This window comes from Manduca sexta, chromosome 10 (genome assembly GCF_014839805.1).
Source record: "Manduca sexta isolate Smith_Timp_Sample1 chromosome 10, JHU_Msex_v1.0, whole genome shotgun sequence".
NCBI classification, from domain to species: Eukaryota; Metazoa; Arthropoda; class Insecta; order Lepidoptera; family Sphingidae; genus Manduca; species Manduca sexta.
Genome location: NC_051124.1, coordinates 1,096,239 through 1,112,015, shown reverse-complemented (window position 1 = coordinate 1,112,015; position 15,777 = coordinate 1,096,239). Strand labels below are relative to the sequence as shown.

The 15,777-nt window shown below is 38.2% G+C and overlaps 1 protein-coding gene across 1 annotated transcript; it reads left to right on the top strand.

The window, feature by feature from the left end:
- Nucleotides 1-5,168: 5,168 nt before the first annotated feature.
- LOC115445484 (prostatic acid phosphatase-like) lies at nt 5,169-9,188 on the top strand. The gene is made up of 7 exons (XM_030171766.2): nt 5,169-5,331; nt 5,454-5,564; nt 5,863-6,099; nt 6,380-6,556; nt 7,406-7,526; nt 8,442-8,653; nt 8,751-9,188. The coding sequence occupies exons 1-7, from the start codon at nt 5,218-5,220 to the stop codon at nt 8,934-8,936; spliced, it is 1,158 nt and encodes a 385-aa protein (XP_030027626.1). The 5' UTR covers nt 5,169-5,217; the 3' UTR covers nt 8,937-9,188.
- The last annotated feature ends 6,589 nt before the right edge of the window (nt 9,189-15,777 follow it).

Genomic DNA, 15,777 nt, shown 5'->3' with positions numbered 1-15,777 from the left:
TACTTCTGGAAACCCAAGAAAGGACATAATTTATGTAGATTCAGGTTGTACTAGACACATGACTTCTAGACGGGACTGGTTTCAGAATATCTCGATACAGAATCAAGGTACTGTTACTGTCGCAAATGGAGAACAGATTAAGTGCTGCGAAATTGGAAATATTTCAATAAACACGCCCGAGAACGTAGTCAACAACATTAGTGATGTTGCTTATATACCAGATTTGAAAGCTAGTTTGTTATCTGTATATAAAACTGTTGAAAAGGGTTTTATTTGTGTTTTTGATAAAAATGGATGTAACTTTTATAAATCTGATACTTTTAATTTTACAGGTGAATCTGTTGCTCATGCCTCGCCCTGTGGTGGACTGTACGTTTTAGATGGTACTGTAAATGTTTCCGAGAATGTGGCGGATAATTTTTGACACAAGATGTGCACTCTGGTTGTCAGGATAGTTATCAAATATGGCATAAGAGGTTAGGACATTTGTGTCGTATAGGCATGAACCAACTGAAAAATCACAAGGTAGGTATAAAGTATACAGGAGTAGATAAAACTAGTTGTATCGCTTGCGTGGAAGGTAAACAAGCAAGAAAACCTTTCAAAAGGTTAGCGTTTAATAGGGCTACTTCCCCTTTGGAACTGATCCATATGGATTTGATGGGACCGGTGTCTACAACTTCTTTTCAAGGAAATAGATATATGTTGACAATAGTAGACGATTATACGCGAAAAGTGTTTGCTTATTTTATTTCTTCTAAAACAGAAGTCAAAGATATATTTTGTGTGTTTCAATGTTTTGTTGAAAATCAGTTAGATAAAACAATTAAAGCAATTAGGACTGATGGAGGTAAGGAGTTCGTGAATAAAGAGTTTGTTGATTATCTTGCTTCAAAAGGTATTGAACATCAAACAACGACGCCTTATAGTCCTCAGCAAGTTGGAGTAGCGGAACGCACCCATCGTTCGGTTACAGAAAAGGCAAGAACGTTGCTAGCTGAAAGTTCACTACCGAAAGCATTCTGGGAAGATGCATTCCAAGTTGCCATTTACCTTAAGAATAGGTCTCCTCATCGAGCCTTAGGTGGACAAATTCCTTATGACAAATGGTATGGACGAAAAGGTGATCTTAGCCATCTAAAAGTATTTGGTTGTAGAGCTCTAGTCCATATACCTTCGTGTCACAGGAAGAAATTAGATGTCAAGGCACAGGAAGCAATTTTCGTCGGTTATTCTGAAAATCCAGGCACTTATATTTTTAGGGACCCTGCTAACCCACGAAAAGATATTATATCCAGAGATGCAACCTTTTTTGAAAATTGCTTTACAGCGCTAAAGCAGAAGCAATCTGAGTCTGTCGCACAGTCAGAATCTATATTGTTATTTGATGAGCAAAAGAGATTGAGTCTGAGTTTGATCATGACTGTCAATTCTATGACTGTGATGAGAATATCAGCCCGGCGGCTGAAGCAACTTTACCAGTAAATCTAGAAAGTGCAAAAGAGTCAGTGACTCTGGAAGAGCGAGAGTCTCTCAGTGACTTAAGGCTGCCTAGTGTGGAAGAAGAGACAGCGAATTTGGAACAGGAATCGCACCCTGAGCGCAGATACCCTTCCAAAGACAGAAAAACAACAAATTTTTATAAAGCTTACAATACGTCAATGGTAGATTCTAATGAACCTACGACATATTACGAAGCTACTCATGCCGATGATGCTGATAAGTGGCACCATAATATGGCTGGTGAGTATAGTTCTTTAATGAAACTCCATACATGGAATTTAGTAGATAAGCCTAAAAAAAAGGTTATGCCATGTAAATGGATTTACAAAATTAAACTACCAAACTCTATGGTAAAGAACTTATGATATTGGGAATTTTGTTGATGACATAATAGTCTTCTTTAAATCTAATTTGACATTTGACACTGTCAAGAATTTGAATTTTTGAGAAGATTTGTCGAGATATTTTTCATTAAAAGATCTCTGAATTATATTCTTTCTATATTAGAAAAGTTTAATATGAAGGAGTGTAAGACCGTGGATACTCCATTAGTTTAAAATAATATGGCAAGAAGAACGGATGGTCAAGTCATAAGAATGAAGAACCTTTAAAGGGTTTTTGTGACGCAGACTGGGCAAACTGTCCAATCGACAGAAGGTCATACACCGGTTATGTTTACAAGTTAAGTGGAGGTCCAGTATCATGGGAGTCCAAGAAGCAACCTACTGTTGCGTTAAGTTTGGCCGAGTCAGAATATATAGCATTAGCGTCTGCCACGAAGGAAGCGTGTTACTTACGTCGGTTTATATACGAGATAACAGGTATACTTTGTTCAGTTAACTTAGCTTCTGACAGCCAAAGTGCCATTAATCTTGTTCGAAATCCTGTACACCACAGCAGGACGAAGCATATAGATACTATGTTTCACTTTATTAGGGAAAAGGTATCTAATAATATTGTTAAGTTAGAATATATAAAAAGTAACGATATGCCTGCTGATGTACTAACGAAGGCCCTCGGACCTCTAGCACACAAACGATGTGTAGTTAACTTAGGTTTAGAAACTTAATTATTTTATTTGTTTTGTGTTCTGTCACAACTGCGATTAAGGGCGGCTGTTGGAGATTGTAACCTTCGTCGTGACTTATTATTTTTTATATGTTCTATTTTTAGAACTAATTGTATTTTGTTTGCCATAGTTACTTCTTTTTAGTCCGAAATAAACACTCATGTCAATAACATCTTTTTACTAACTTTATTTAATTACTAAGAACATATACCATATTTACAACAAAGATATATTTAATACTGTCGCGACGCGATACGTCTGTTCAGCTTCCAGTCCATCTACATATCATGCTTTATAACGCATATTAAATTATTTCAGATTAATAATAAGCCATCAGAAACTGTGATATGGCTTATCGCAAATATTATTGATTGTTTTAAAACAAGTCATGATGAGATGCATAAGATATTAGGTTCGGATGTTTTGTAAATTTTACATTTTATTTTAGCCCACGTAGCATTGTAAGGGTAACCTGTCCAATAAAATTAAACATTATGTCAACAGTATAAAAAGTATGTCTGTTATTTCCGATTGTGTCAATAGAGCGACGAATTGTTTTAGAATAAGGTTTTTAATAATATCAACAATTTCTAAAATATTACATAAAATATAGATTATATTATTAAGTTTGCCTGATCTGTACCTCAGTTTTGATATTTTCCAGTCGTATTTTTTTCTTTTATTTTATTGGGTGCCCATTCTCATTCCCCTAATGTAGATCAGGGTTTTTGGCATTCTACTCTAATTTCGTTCTTCTTCTTCTCTTCACTATTCCCATGTGGGAGCATATTTTTCTTCCTCTATGATATTTTTTCTTATATCTACGATCTTTCTCGCATTTTTCTTATTATCTATTTCATATATATCTATTTTAACTGTTAATTTTAATTTAGTTTGCTTAATTCTATTTTATTTCAGGTTTATATTTTTGTTGTTTACTATATGCCTTAGTTAATAAGTTCGTGTAATCTCAGATTACACTTTTAGTTTTAACTTATTTCCATTTACTACTTGTTTTGCTATTTCTTTACTATATTCTATAAACTTACATGTTATATTCTTATTTTCTATCATTTTACTTAAATTTCTAGGGTTTATTTCTATTTGTATTCTATTTTCTAGTTCTGTTCGGCTGCGCAGGTTCACCGGGCACTCAGCCAGCACGTGGATTATGTTCTCGCTCTTCTCTTGGTCACAGATGCATGCCGGGCTGTCGTTGTACTTGTATGACTACCACCGTTGACAAGGTGTTAACACCAGATATAGTAGTCCGCGTAAGCGTGTGGCGTTCCAGGAGCAGACTGTATATATCCGATTTAATTGTATCTACTGGCAATGGATAATAATACCTCGATGGTCGATGCTTTATCTAAATCTCACTTTACTTACGATCAGATACAGTGGGGTGACTGCTGCGTCCGGGTTCAGGTTTATGGAACACAATGGCAGGGCTTCCACCGTGTGTGTCGCGGTCGCTATCTAGTCCGGCACTGATACAGCGCGTGACCCTCCACCGAGTTTTTATGCGAACGTCAGCTGCAATCGAGGTTTGTTGTCATTGTTGTTTTCAAGCAGCATGACTCGGCGCGGGCACCGGCTTTCGTGACGACGACGTGCAGAGGGCGTGTCACGCGAGCCGCCGATTCCACTGGCGACTATAATCATTAGCTCAACTAACATAAATTTTATCAATGATATGATTGTGAATATTAATGATGATTTATACATATATTATATATTTGGATGTTAGTTTCTGGGCTCCTGGGCTCTCTTGGCTTGCCGGCAAGCCAAGACAGCTACATGACATTTACGTGTGTCACGGGATTATAACCTTATATACTACATAATAAGGTTATTTTTTCCATGACACGCGTAATGTCATGTAGCTGTCAATGTTTGACATTCAAGATACGTCACGGGTATACGTGTAAGTAGAGGTATAATATGCAGAAACGACTTAAATGATTAGGTTAAAATTGGTCGGCATACCGAGTGACTATAATGTCCAGGACATAATACAGGTTAATAACTCCCTTTCCTAGTAAATAGGTACTTAATGGGTCTTTTAATCCAATGCTTAATAAGCAACCTTAGCTACGACTGCGGGAGCTACGTAGTTGCCTTTTATCGATGTTATGCAGATCTCAGACGCTCCGACACACCCATCCTTCGTTCTGCGAAGCAGATGAGTGTTGTAAAATATAAACTTAACTAACACTTTTTTGAGAATAGTTAAATTTTAAACAAAGGCTTCCAAATGTAAAATTCTTACGTTCTGTCCCAGTTTACTTAAGTCAACTTCGATTGGTTATAGGTATTCTCTGTTATGGTACCATATACTTACAGCAGTCCTTATATTGTTTTCTTTCACTGCGTAGCAGACCATAAGCTCACACGAGGTTCTGCGAGAGTGCGCGGACCGCAAACTTTACCTACAAGCGCAGAACTCCAAATAAATTTAATCACTTCAAGCGTACGTCATTAATTTAATCACTAACTAATCGCTACTATGATCCGCCATAATACATCGCTGCATGTTGTATGCGCAGGCGCGGCCACAGCTGCGGGTATAAAACTAGTCGGGCGCGAGACGGTGGCGCACAGCACTTTACGGCCCGATCACCACTAGCTACCATCACCGCAACATGGCGCTCCACTCACAAGCTCTGTTGACGCTGGTGACCCTGGCGGCTCTGGTCGCAGCGGGAGTACGCGTCGACGAAGTCTTCGCTGATAACGAACTCGTTCTTGCAGTTTTGGTGAGCAGTCATTTAAACTATTCACCTTTTTTCATAGCAGCATACCGCAAAGGCGACGTTCTTGCTTTTGGTCTTCGTTAGTTAAAAGTGTTTATAAAATTTCAAAATCATTTGAAATACAGATTCACCGACACGGAGATCGCACGCCCATAGAAGGCACACTAGAGCTTAGCACCGACCCGGACGCGGTGCGAGAGGCCACCGAGCCTTACGGCTACGGACAACTCACTAATGTAAGTATCTACTGCGACCATTATTTCATGAGTTACTACATAAGGCTCTTACATTTAGTTAATGTGGTAACGTAATACAAACAGCCCTTCGAAAGAATTCATTGTAAAATCCCGCCTTTATTACATTTATGTCGCGGAGTCGTAATAAGATCATGACTATCGGAAAATGTGTAGTAAACCGGCGTGCTATGTTTATAAATATTTTCTGGACCCATTTCTAAGGGAAATTGAGCTTTGTGTTGGAGTAGAATAGTAAACCATAAATACAGCTGCTATAACACCATAATCTATGATGCAGGCGGGCAGGCGGACCGCGTACCAGCTCGGCAAGTCCATCCGCAAGCGCTACGGTGACCTCATTTCCGCACATTATAACCGCTCCGAGATTTTCATCCGTTCGACGGACTCCACGCGCGCCAAGATGACCGTGCTCACCGCCATGGCGGCCGTGTACCCTGCCGGTGATGACAACTGGAGCGACTCTCTCCCCTGGCAGCCCACGCCCTACACCATGGTGCCTGCTAGATACGACCCCGTAAGTGACTCCAACCACGCACAGACAGACCCTGACTTTTCTCAAACAAGTCATCATAAATAAAACTCGTCTAATAAGTGGCATCGGAGGATCATGGTTGACATGTTTTTCATAAGGCCTTTGGATGGGTTAACGCTAGATTGTGAAACCGGTGACCACTAAAAATTCGCATTAGACGCTGCTGAGGCTCTCGAGAAGTTTGAACATTCTGCGTTGAAATACAGTGGAGTTAGCTTTGCATATGTTTTACACAACGTGTAAAAAGTCTATTTTGTTGTAGAACCTCGCCTCCATAAACTGCCCCACGCTCATGAAAGCTTCCTCAGAAAAAACCTACGACACCTCTGCGTTGGAGCGCTACACAGACGTGCTAAACCAGTGGTCGGAGCTGATCGGTTTCAACATTACCGCCATGCCGGAGCTCGCCTATTCCGTCTTCGACATTTACAGAAGTCAGGTGGGCGTCTACACATATTTAAAAATATATTTTAAATAGCTTTGTTTGTTTTTCATGGTAAAAGGTGTTCATTGTACCCAATTGGATGGCTACCATCGTACCTAAGCAATCATGATATATTCCTGTCATTGTGACTCGTTCTGACTGGTCAATGTTAAATATTAAAGAAATAATATTATGTGAGTACGCTATATTTAAGCGCAGGTTCAATGCAGTCACATAGTAAACCACTCAAGTGTCTAAAAATAATTAACATCTTTGTAAGTTATTCACTCTTCACCAAATAAGCTAATAGCAGCTAATAGCAAATAGCAGCTGAATGCACTGACATAACGAATCAATTTCATATGTGCAGAATCAGTTATAAGATATTTTAACTGCCTAATAAAGGTCTTATTTCAAGGTTAATTTGGTTTATTGTAGTTTGGTCTAACAAACGACCAAGATGGGCATATGGCGTGAAAGATCTCCTCCGCAAGCACCTATTATATCAACAGATTTATGTATTTGTTGTAGACCTTAATAGAAAGTGTTGTTAAAGTTTGTATGCTGGTGTCTTCTAGTGTAAATAAAACACGTATACTTCATTATATTACTAGCTTTTAATTAAAGGCACACAAATTACATCAGCCACTCATAGCGTCAGGAAGAAAAAGAGGAAGATACAAATCAATAATAAATAAACTATACAGCCAGTGTTGCCACTGTGCAATAACAAAAAACACTCATAGTTATCATTACATGCAACAGAAGGGAACGGGTATGAGCATACAGAAGGCGGTATTTAGACTTCCGCAAAGTCTTTTTACCCCGAACAGTATGACTCGTAATAACGACGGGAATTTATAGATCAGCCTCGGCGTGCCCCTGCCCGATGAGTTGCAGGCGCTGATGCCGGAAATTGAGGAAATCGCTGGCGTAGCCCTAGACATCTCAGACGGTGATGACGACCATGCGTTGCTAGCGGCCGGTAAGTCGTGACCAACTGCTTTCACATTATTTTCTCCTCACTCATTCCGTAATTCGCGTTTATTTTTTTATTTTATTTCGTTTTCAAATATGTCACTCTAACGTGGCGGGTTCGCAATCTACTACTGAAGTAAAAAGTTAGCTTTGGGAAATTCAAGAAGAAGAAACACATAATCTAATCGCACAAGAAGCATTCGTTTTTTGAACCTATGTTCATCCGTCTGGGCAGTCCGTTCCACTCCCAAATAGGTTATCGTCGCTAATATGGTTTAGGACATATTTTTCTGGAGCGTCAACGGAGGTTCACAGTCAGAAAATTGGGTTTCTGAGTACAAGACGATACATGACAGATGTTGGGGTGGTTAGTTCGCTTCCTGAAACTTAAACTGATAAAGCATGTTTGAAAAAAAAATTAAAATAAATTATATAGGAAATTCACCATCAGGTAATGTGAGAGAGCTCAAGAATAAAGTGGTTAAAAAATGAAATTACGTGTTATAAAATGTTATCGATGATTAAAAAAAAGAACTATCGATATCGATCTATCAATGATTAAAATACAGGGAATTTTGGCAGCAAGAAAAAAGGCTTCTTAACATGGAACATGCCAAACATCAGAAAAAAAATATGCCATTTGACCAAAATTTCGTATTTAACCGTGAAAAATGATAATTGTCCTTACTTCAATAATGTTAAGAGTTTGATCTCTTTTTTTTATAATTCGAATTATGATAAGTACAAAAAAGTCAAAATTAAGGAACTAGCTAATACGATGCCTCGTTCAACTTCAAATTCATGAGTGAATTATTTCGAAGTTCGTGAGTGTAATATTTTATAAATAAATTAGCTATTTGATAGGTGGCGATTGGTGTGATGGAGACTGGACTTATTAATAACTGTGATGTGATGTTGCAAGGTGTGTACCTGAACGACGTCGTCACGGCGATGACCTCGGCAGCTAGCGGCGACGTGTCGCAACCCCTGCGCATCTACTCCGCGCACGACGCTAACGTGTTCGTCGTAATGGCAGCGTCGCGCGTCACTCCGCGCCAGGTCGCACCAGCATACTGTTCTTCATTCACGCTGGAACTGCGCAAGCGCACTGATACTGGTGCCTACGTCGTGCTGGTGAGTGCTACAGTAATGGGTCGTAGGATATTATTACTGGGCACATGATATATTATGAGTTATTATGATACCCATATGTTTTGTTGTTGTGATGCAGCCGGTGTACCAGGCCTCGCCGGACGCCGAGCCGGTGCACCTGCAGGTGGAGGGGTGCAGCGCGCTGCTGTGTCCGCTCGACGAGTTTGTCTCCATCACGAAGCCCTTCGCGCTGGACGAGGACACGTGGCGCGAAAAGTGTGCCTACACCGACGACCTGGACATCGATGAATCCATGATCGATTAAGTCCTGAATTACAACACACTTATTTATTATCATATAATAAATCTGATGAAAGGAGTCATAAGGTGATAATTATTAGTATTTAACAGTTTAAAGACAGTTTAAATTATTATGTTTGATAAGATTATAATAGTAATGCTCATACTGTGCATAATACTCTCAATCGAAGTTTAAATCCTTCATCCCACGATTCCTACTCTTCCATTGCATGTACGTTGTGTACGATATTATGGTAATATAATAAGTGTACCTCCATAATTGTCTTTAATTTTATTTGTGTATTTAATTTCTATCTACGAATCAAATTCATGGCGTAACAGAATACCATGCTAACACAATATGTATAATAAATCAGCCCTGTATTATACAGGGTCATTTCGACATTGCGTTACTAAATGAAACCACAGGTTCGTGGTGACCTCTGCTAACACCGTGCAAAAGATTATTCACAAGTAACGAATATTTACGTCAATAATCCCGATTTTAGATTTAAGGTTTTTTGATCACGCTGTCTCTAAGCGCGCTTTACTGAAGTGAATGAACTACGTCACAGCTGATGATATTATTACCGAACCTATAGGGTTCAGAAGGTCAGCTCACAAATGAACTCCCAATACGTTCACTGACTTGGTTGCAGCAGTTCATTGGGTCAATAATTAATTACTACAAAAAATATTTCGTCAATTATAAACGTTATTTTCGTTATTAAAATAGTTTTCTTACCAAAAAAGTTACCTACATAATTACTAAAGTTACAAGATTTAAATCTATTGGTATCGTATTTTTTTAGATTCTACATGATATTCCGACATTTATTTTAATTCCAACATTAATATTTCGGTTTGTCATAATATCTAAAAGAAGACTACGTAGACATTACCGAACGTCATATTATGCTTTCTGTACCATTTCTTTGCTAGATAGGTACACTATGGCAATGCGTCCGAGCCTTTGACCGAGTCCGAAGAGCGCGCGATTATTCAATACAACAGTCGTACTCTTTCTCACCTAAACTCGCAGTGTTGTCAGTATAAACTTTGTGACCAAAAAGCTTGCTAAAACGACACAGCATTTCAAAAATTCTGATATTAGATTTATTTTATTACATAATGTTCTAACAGATTTAACACACAATTGTATTACAAAATAAAAAAAGTAATGATTTATGATGAAATGATTAATGAAAAGTCTACCTAATTAAAAATAATACACAGCAATATTTTAGTATTTTTGAAACATTATTTTAAGTAATAAAGTATAATAGAGATTTTGGATTCAGTCATTTATTTTCAATAGGCATACAGGGTATAAAATAAACAAGATATTGCACAATAAACAAAACTGTACCTTCAGCGCTAGTGAGATGACACGTGCTATTTTGATTGCATTGTCGCACTCAACACAGTGACGAATGCGTAGTTTACTTTTTCATAATATTTAATGGTTTTAATAATTTTATTGGTGCAAAACGGGTCACGTCCCCAGAACTCTGAAAATCGGGACATCCCGCGCAAATCGGGACATCAGGCAACACTACTCTTGCCGCTACTTTGTGGAATTCGCTAAACTCGTGTGTCGCGTGTTGGTCGGTCAGGTACAAAGAAATTTAAAGTAGTCGCCTAAATGCGACCTTAACTCCTATAAAATAGAGTCTATTTTTAGAAATATTTTGTGCCATTTTGAATATTTTACGATCGCGAAGTTGCATCGTTGACGCGTACGCGAAACTGAACGTATCACAATCTATTGATTATGTTTCTATCGGAGGCTGTCATTACGATTTTAATGTGGATTTATGAATTTGCGATAGGTACTGAATGAAAAAATCCAATATCATTCTGTCCGACCCGGGATTCGATCCCGTGACCTTAGCAAAGCATCCGTACTATAATACAACTGCGGCACCGAGGTAGTCACAAATTAACTGTATTAAAAATACTTTGAAGTATGAAACAACTCTTAAAGGAACAAGCAATCTACAAATCATCACTAGGTATTGGTAAACGCATTTACTATTTTGAAAACATGCTAAGATACCTATTGGGACGCCGCGCCGCACCGCGCCGCATCCCGTCGCTCGACATTTTTACCCCAAACTATCACATTACCTAATTATCATCAAGATTGTAACTTCGTTATTAATTTTCGTGTGAATTGCCAGACTTGCAGAATGATATTTTATTGTTATGAGTGTTATAAAACTAACCGTTGAACGTATTTATTATACCTACTTATCTACTAAAATGGATGAACTACCTACATTAGAATGTGTGTGTTTTGATTTAAAAGAATGAAATAACTTTAAAATTACGGAAATCATGTGTTATGTGTACCTAACTTATGCAGTTGTGGTTGTTTGATTAGTGTCGTTTGCTTATGATGATAGTTTGAGCATAGAAAATATTGTTCTAATGAAATGTGATGATTAGTGCGTGATGTTTATGTTGGCGTTGGATGTCCACCTGCAAGGTCTACAGACGACTTGATAGACGTCACGGGAACACATTGGATGCAGGCAGCTTTCGACAGGTCCGTCTGGAAATCTTTAGGGGAGGCCTATGTTCAACAGTGGACTTTATGTAGCTGATGATGATAATGATGTTTAGGTATGTGTCTTTTTTGTAACGTCGGCGTAGCGTCGTCGCTGCTGGTCTAATTGTTGATTGAGGGATGTGGCACGACACAAAACCCTAGGTAGTTAAAGCGCCGACATCAGCTGTTCGGTTGCGGCGCGGCGCGCGCGGTGCGACGAACTACCCTTGCGCTCCGAGTGTGCATCACTTGTTCGTGTGCGTGAGCATAATATTATCAATGACTGTGTGCGATGTTGCCGCTCCGACGAATTCTAGTATAGTAGTAGTGGCCAAAGGGTGTGTAAAAATAAAATGACTATTTGAATATTTATTTTGTTAGAAAATTTTACTTTTTTGTTTTTGACCTTAGGTTAGAGTAACTTATAGTAAACTGCTTCTTTCAAGATGACTTTCTCGCAGTTAAATTTAAGTCTAGGGTTACAAAATGACCCTGTATACTTGCCCACTGCTGAGCACGGGCCTCCCCTACTACTGAGAGGGATTAGGCCTTAGTCCACCACGCTGGCCTAGTGCGGATTTGTAGACTTCACACACCTTCGAAATTCCTATAGAGAACTTCTCGGATGTGCAGATTTCCTCACGATGTTTTCCTTCACCGTTAAAGCGAACGATAAATTCACAAAGAATACACACATGATTTTTTAGAAAAGTCAGAGGTGTATGCCCTTGGGATTTGAACCTGCGGACTTTCGTCTTGGCAGACCATTCCACACCCAACTAGGCTATCGCCGCTTGATATATGATACAATAAACTGCTACTGTGTACCGATGTCGAAGGTCCCGATCGCACTGTTTAGTTCGTGGCCAGTAGCCGCCCGCGCATTTTCTTTACTGCCAGAGATTAAATAGATTTGATTGGAGTGACAAATTATGATGACCAAATTAAACAATATTGTACAGAGTATTTTTTTTTGAGGTGGCGCTGTAAAGGCAGCTAATTTAACCGCAGTAGCTACAACAAAACTTTCTTAGGAGACTGCATTTTGTGAAACAAGATATATGTAAACTGTGAAACAATCTCATACCCAAATCAGCGGTAATTTAGTTACGTACCAAAGTAGGTAATACTCGAGATTTTCTATTAGTTGGACTTTGAAAGAATGCGATTAGACTTAAGAAAATAGTTAAGATATATTTAATACTGTCGCGACGCGATACGTCTGTTCAGCTTCCAGTCCATCTACATATCATGCTTTATAACGCATATTAAATTATTTCAGATTAATAATAAGCCATCAGAAACTGTGATATGGCTTATCGCAAATATTATTGATTGTTTTAAAACAAGTCATGATGAGATGCATAAGATATTAGGTTCGAATGTTTTGTAAATTTTACATTTTATTTTAGCCCACGTAGCATTGTAAGGGTAACCTGTCCAACAATGAGCCAATCAAATTCCAATGCTTGATATAAAATATAATTAAACATTATGTTCATATATTTGTTTATTTGTTTGACTATCTTAACTTGTATTTTTAATAAGTCACCGACTCCAAGAATGGTAACCAGTAAAAACATGTTATGTTAAATTATTGTTTAGTTTATAGTGGATTTGAAGGCGGTTTGATTATTTGCATTTTATTTAAATAAACCTTACTAAGAATGTCTCAAGAAAGCAAAATTCGCCATTTCATTTACTTGGACGACATTATTATTCTAGTTTTTCTTTTATTTTAAATTCAAACTACTGAAGCGACTTTAAAAAAATCCTTTCAAATAAAAAATATTTTTCTAAATTGGTTCATAGATGGCCGAGCTCTGAGGTAACAAACATTAAAAATGAAATACAAGTCGAATTGCGCAAATTTTTAACCGCAAAACTAACCGCGGTTAAAAATACACTAATAACCTACTAAAAGGATTTCACTTTTACGAAAATATCACCCAGCACTTCCATCTTAAAAAAAAAAATTAAAACACAATTTTTTCAATACTCTCTCATAAAAATACAGTTCCAAACGAAGCCAATTAGAAACCATTAAGTTCGATATATGAACAAAGTCGACGACAATACGCCAGTCAGCATCCAAGCGGTCGAAGTTTCGTTGAACTAGCGGCGATCGCGCTCTACGCCAGAAACTAGCGGCGTTCGGAAATAAAGCCAATTTGCCATCGTCTCAACCACCTCCGAACCTCCAGCTCCCAGTGGACGTAACGAGACAACTCGTTAGCTACGGTTATGGTGACATAAAATCGATTATGAACCAAAGATAGGACCCTAGAGATACGCGAGGTCTTACACTAGACTCTGACAGTGCAGGTACTATCTCTGTCTGTTATTTCCGATTGTGCCAATAGAACGATGAATTGTTTTAGAATGTGGTTTTTAATAATATCATCAATTTCTAACATATTACATGAAATATATATTATTAAGTTTACCTGGTCAGTACCTCAGGTTTGATATTTTTCAGCTGCCAACTATTCCAGTCGTGTTTGTTTTCTAAAAGGAGTTATGCCGATGTTAATTTAATTACCAACTACTTTAACTACATAATCTACATATTATATCATTATCATCATCATCATCAGCTGTTGCAGTCCACTAGTGGATATAGGTCTCTGTCAAGGTACGTCACAGACCCTGGTCTGCTGCTTTATGCATCCAGTCGCTGCCAACCCTCTTCATCGTCCCGCCATTTAGCCAGAGGGCGTATCAAACTACGATTACTAAGACGCGGTGTCCTTTCCAGAACATGCTTACTTCAGCGGTTATATGTTCTGCGACATACTTGGTCAGCCCATCGCCAATCTAACCTATTCTATATTCTATTCTTTTCTTAATAAATAAAAGTAATTATTTTATAAATAATATTCACATTTCACAATGAGATGACAAACAATGATTTCGGAAAGGGTTGTGCTGTCAGCACTCGTTACAACCGCCGGCGACATTACAAATTGCATTTTCATGACGAAAGTTCAAAACTAAAGAACATGAATAACCATTTGGTGTTACAGATCCTGCGGGATACGGACGTCGATGTAGTTCTGCCTACGGTAATGAGTTAAGTTGAACAAGTTCTGATGATGCAAATTCTGATGGATATTGAGTCTTAAGCCCTTGGGATTGGGGAATGCTGACGGCAGGAGTAAAGTTGTGGAATGAAGTTGCAAATGTTCCAGTGACAGTAGAGTCTATGGTTGAAAGAGAATTAAGGTTTGCGGCGCACTGAATGGCTCCATGCTATGGCGTCGCTTAGTCTCTGTTTGCAGATGGCCAACAGACATGCAGCGTGCGTATTTTTTCGTCTATAAACGTAGTGTTAAAATCGTAATTAAAATGATTCAAATTACGTCATTGTTGATTTAGTCTAATATGATTAGAGTATGCAGATTTTTTTATTAATATTCATAGAAATACATTTACGTTTGCAAATGGATTGTAATTACCAAGTTGGAGCAATTTATACGACTAAGATTTTTTTTAATGTAATTGAAAGCTTTCTACTTCGAAATGTGTATATAATTATTTAAAAAGTATATGCCTTAGTAAACTACCATAACATATATTATGTCGTTACTATAAAAACATCTCAAACTATGCTACTAATATTATTTTTTAAGGATACCCAGCAAACGAGGAGGTACATAACCTGATGTTGGGTGATATCCACTGTTCATAAGCACCCACAACAACAATATTTAAAATATAATTTTCTTAGCAGAATATAAAATATAAGGTAGTTACTTGAGCCTCAAAAAAGCCGACCGCAAATAGCATTCCTCCAGTGGACCACGAGCCGCGCCGTCAGGTCGGCTTGGGTGCTGTGACGTCTCTCACCACGATGTGACTCCGCACATCCACTCAACGCACACAATTGGCATTTATGACGCAGCTGCCAGACTCGCCACCTGATTGTTGGCAGAGTATTGCAGATTTGAGGGGATAATACGGATTATAAACTAGTGTTGACTCTTTTTGTGCTGGTGGAAAAGTATACTTAGAATAAATGTTTTGAAAAAAAATGCTACTGACTAGCCTTGGACTTCAAGAAAGGACAACTTTAGCGCAAGTTAAGTCTAAGTGTATTTTAGCCTCGTAGTAGGCAAACGAGCAAGCAGTCCGCCTGATGGTAAGCAGCATACGCCGCCCAAGACTAAAGCGATGCCAGAGGCAACAGCCAAGACGTTGCCTCCTTAGTTACATTTACGAAACCAAATTCAACGCCAACGAATCCAAGTATAAAAACGAGTACTCAACTAAATATGTATTCATATAAAACGCTGCATACAAAGCTAATTGC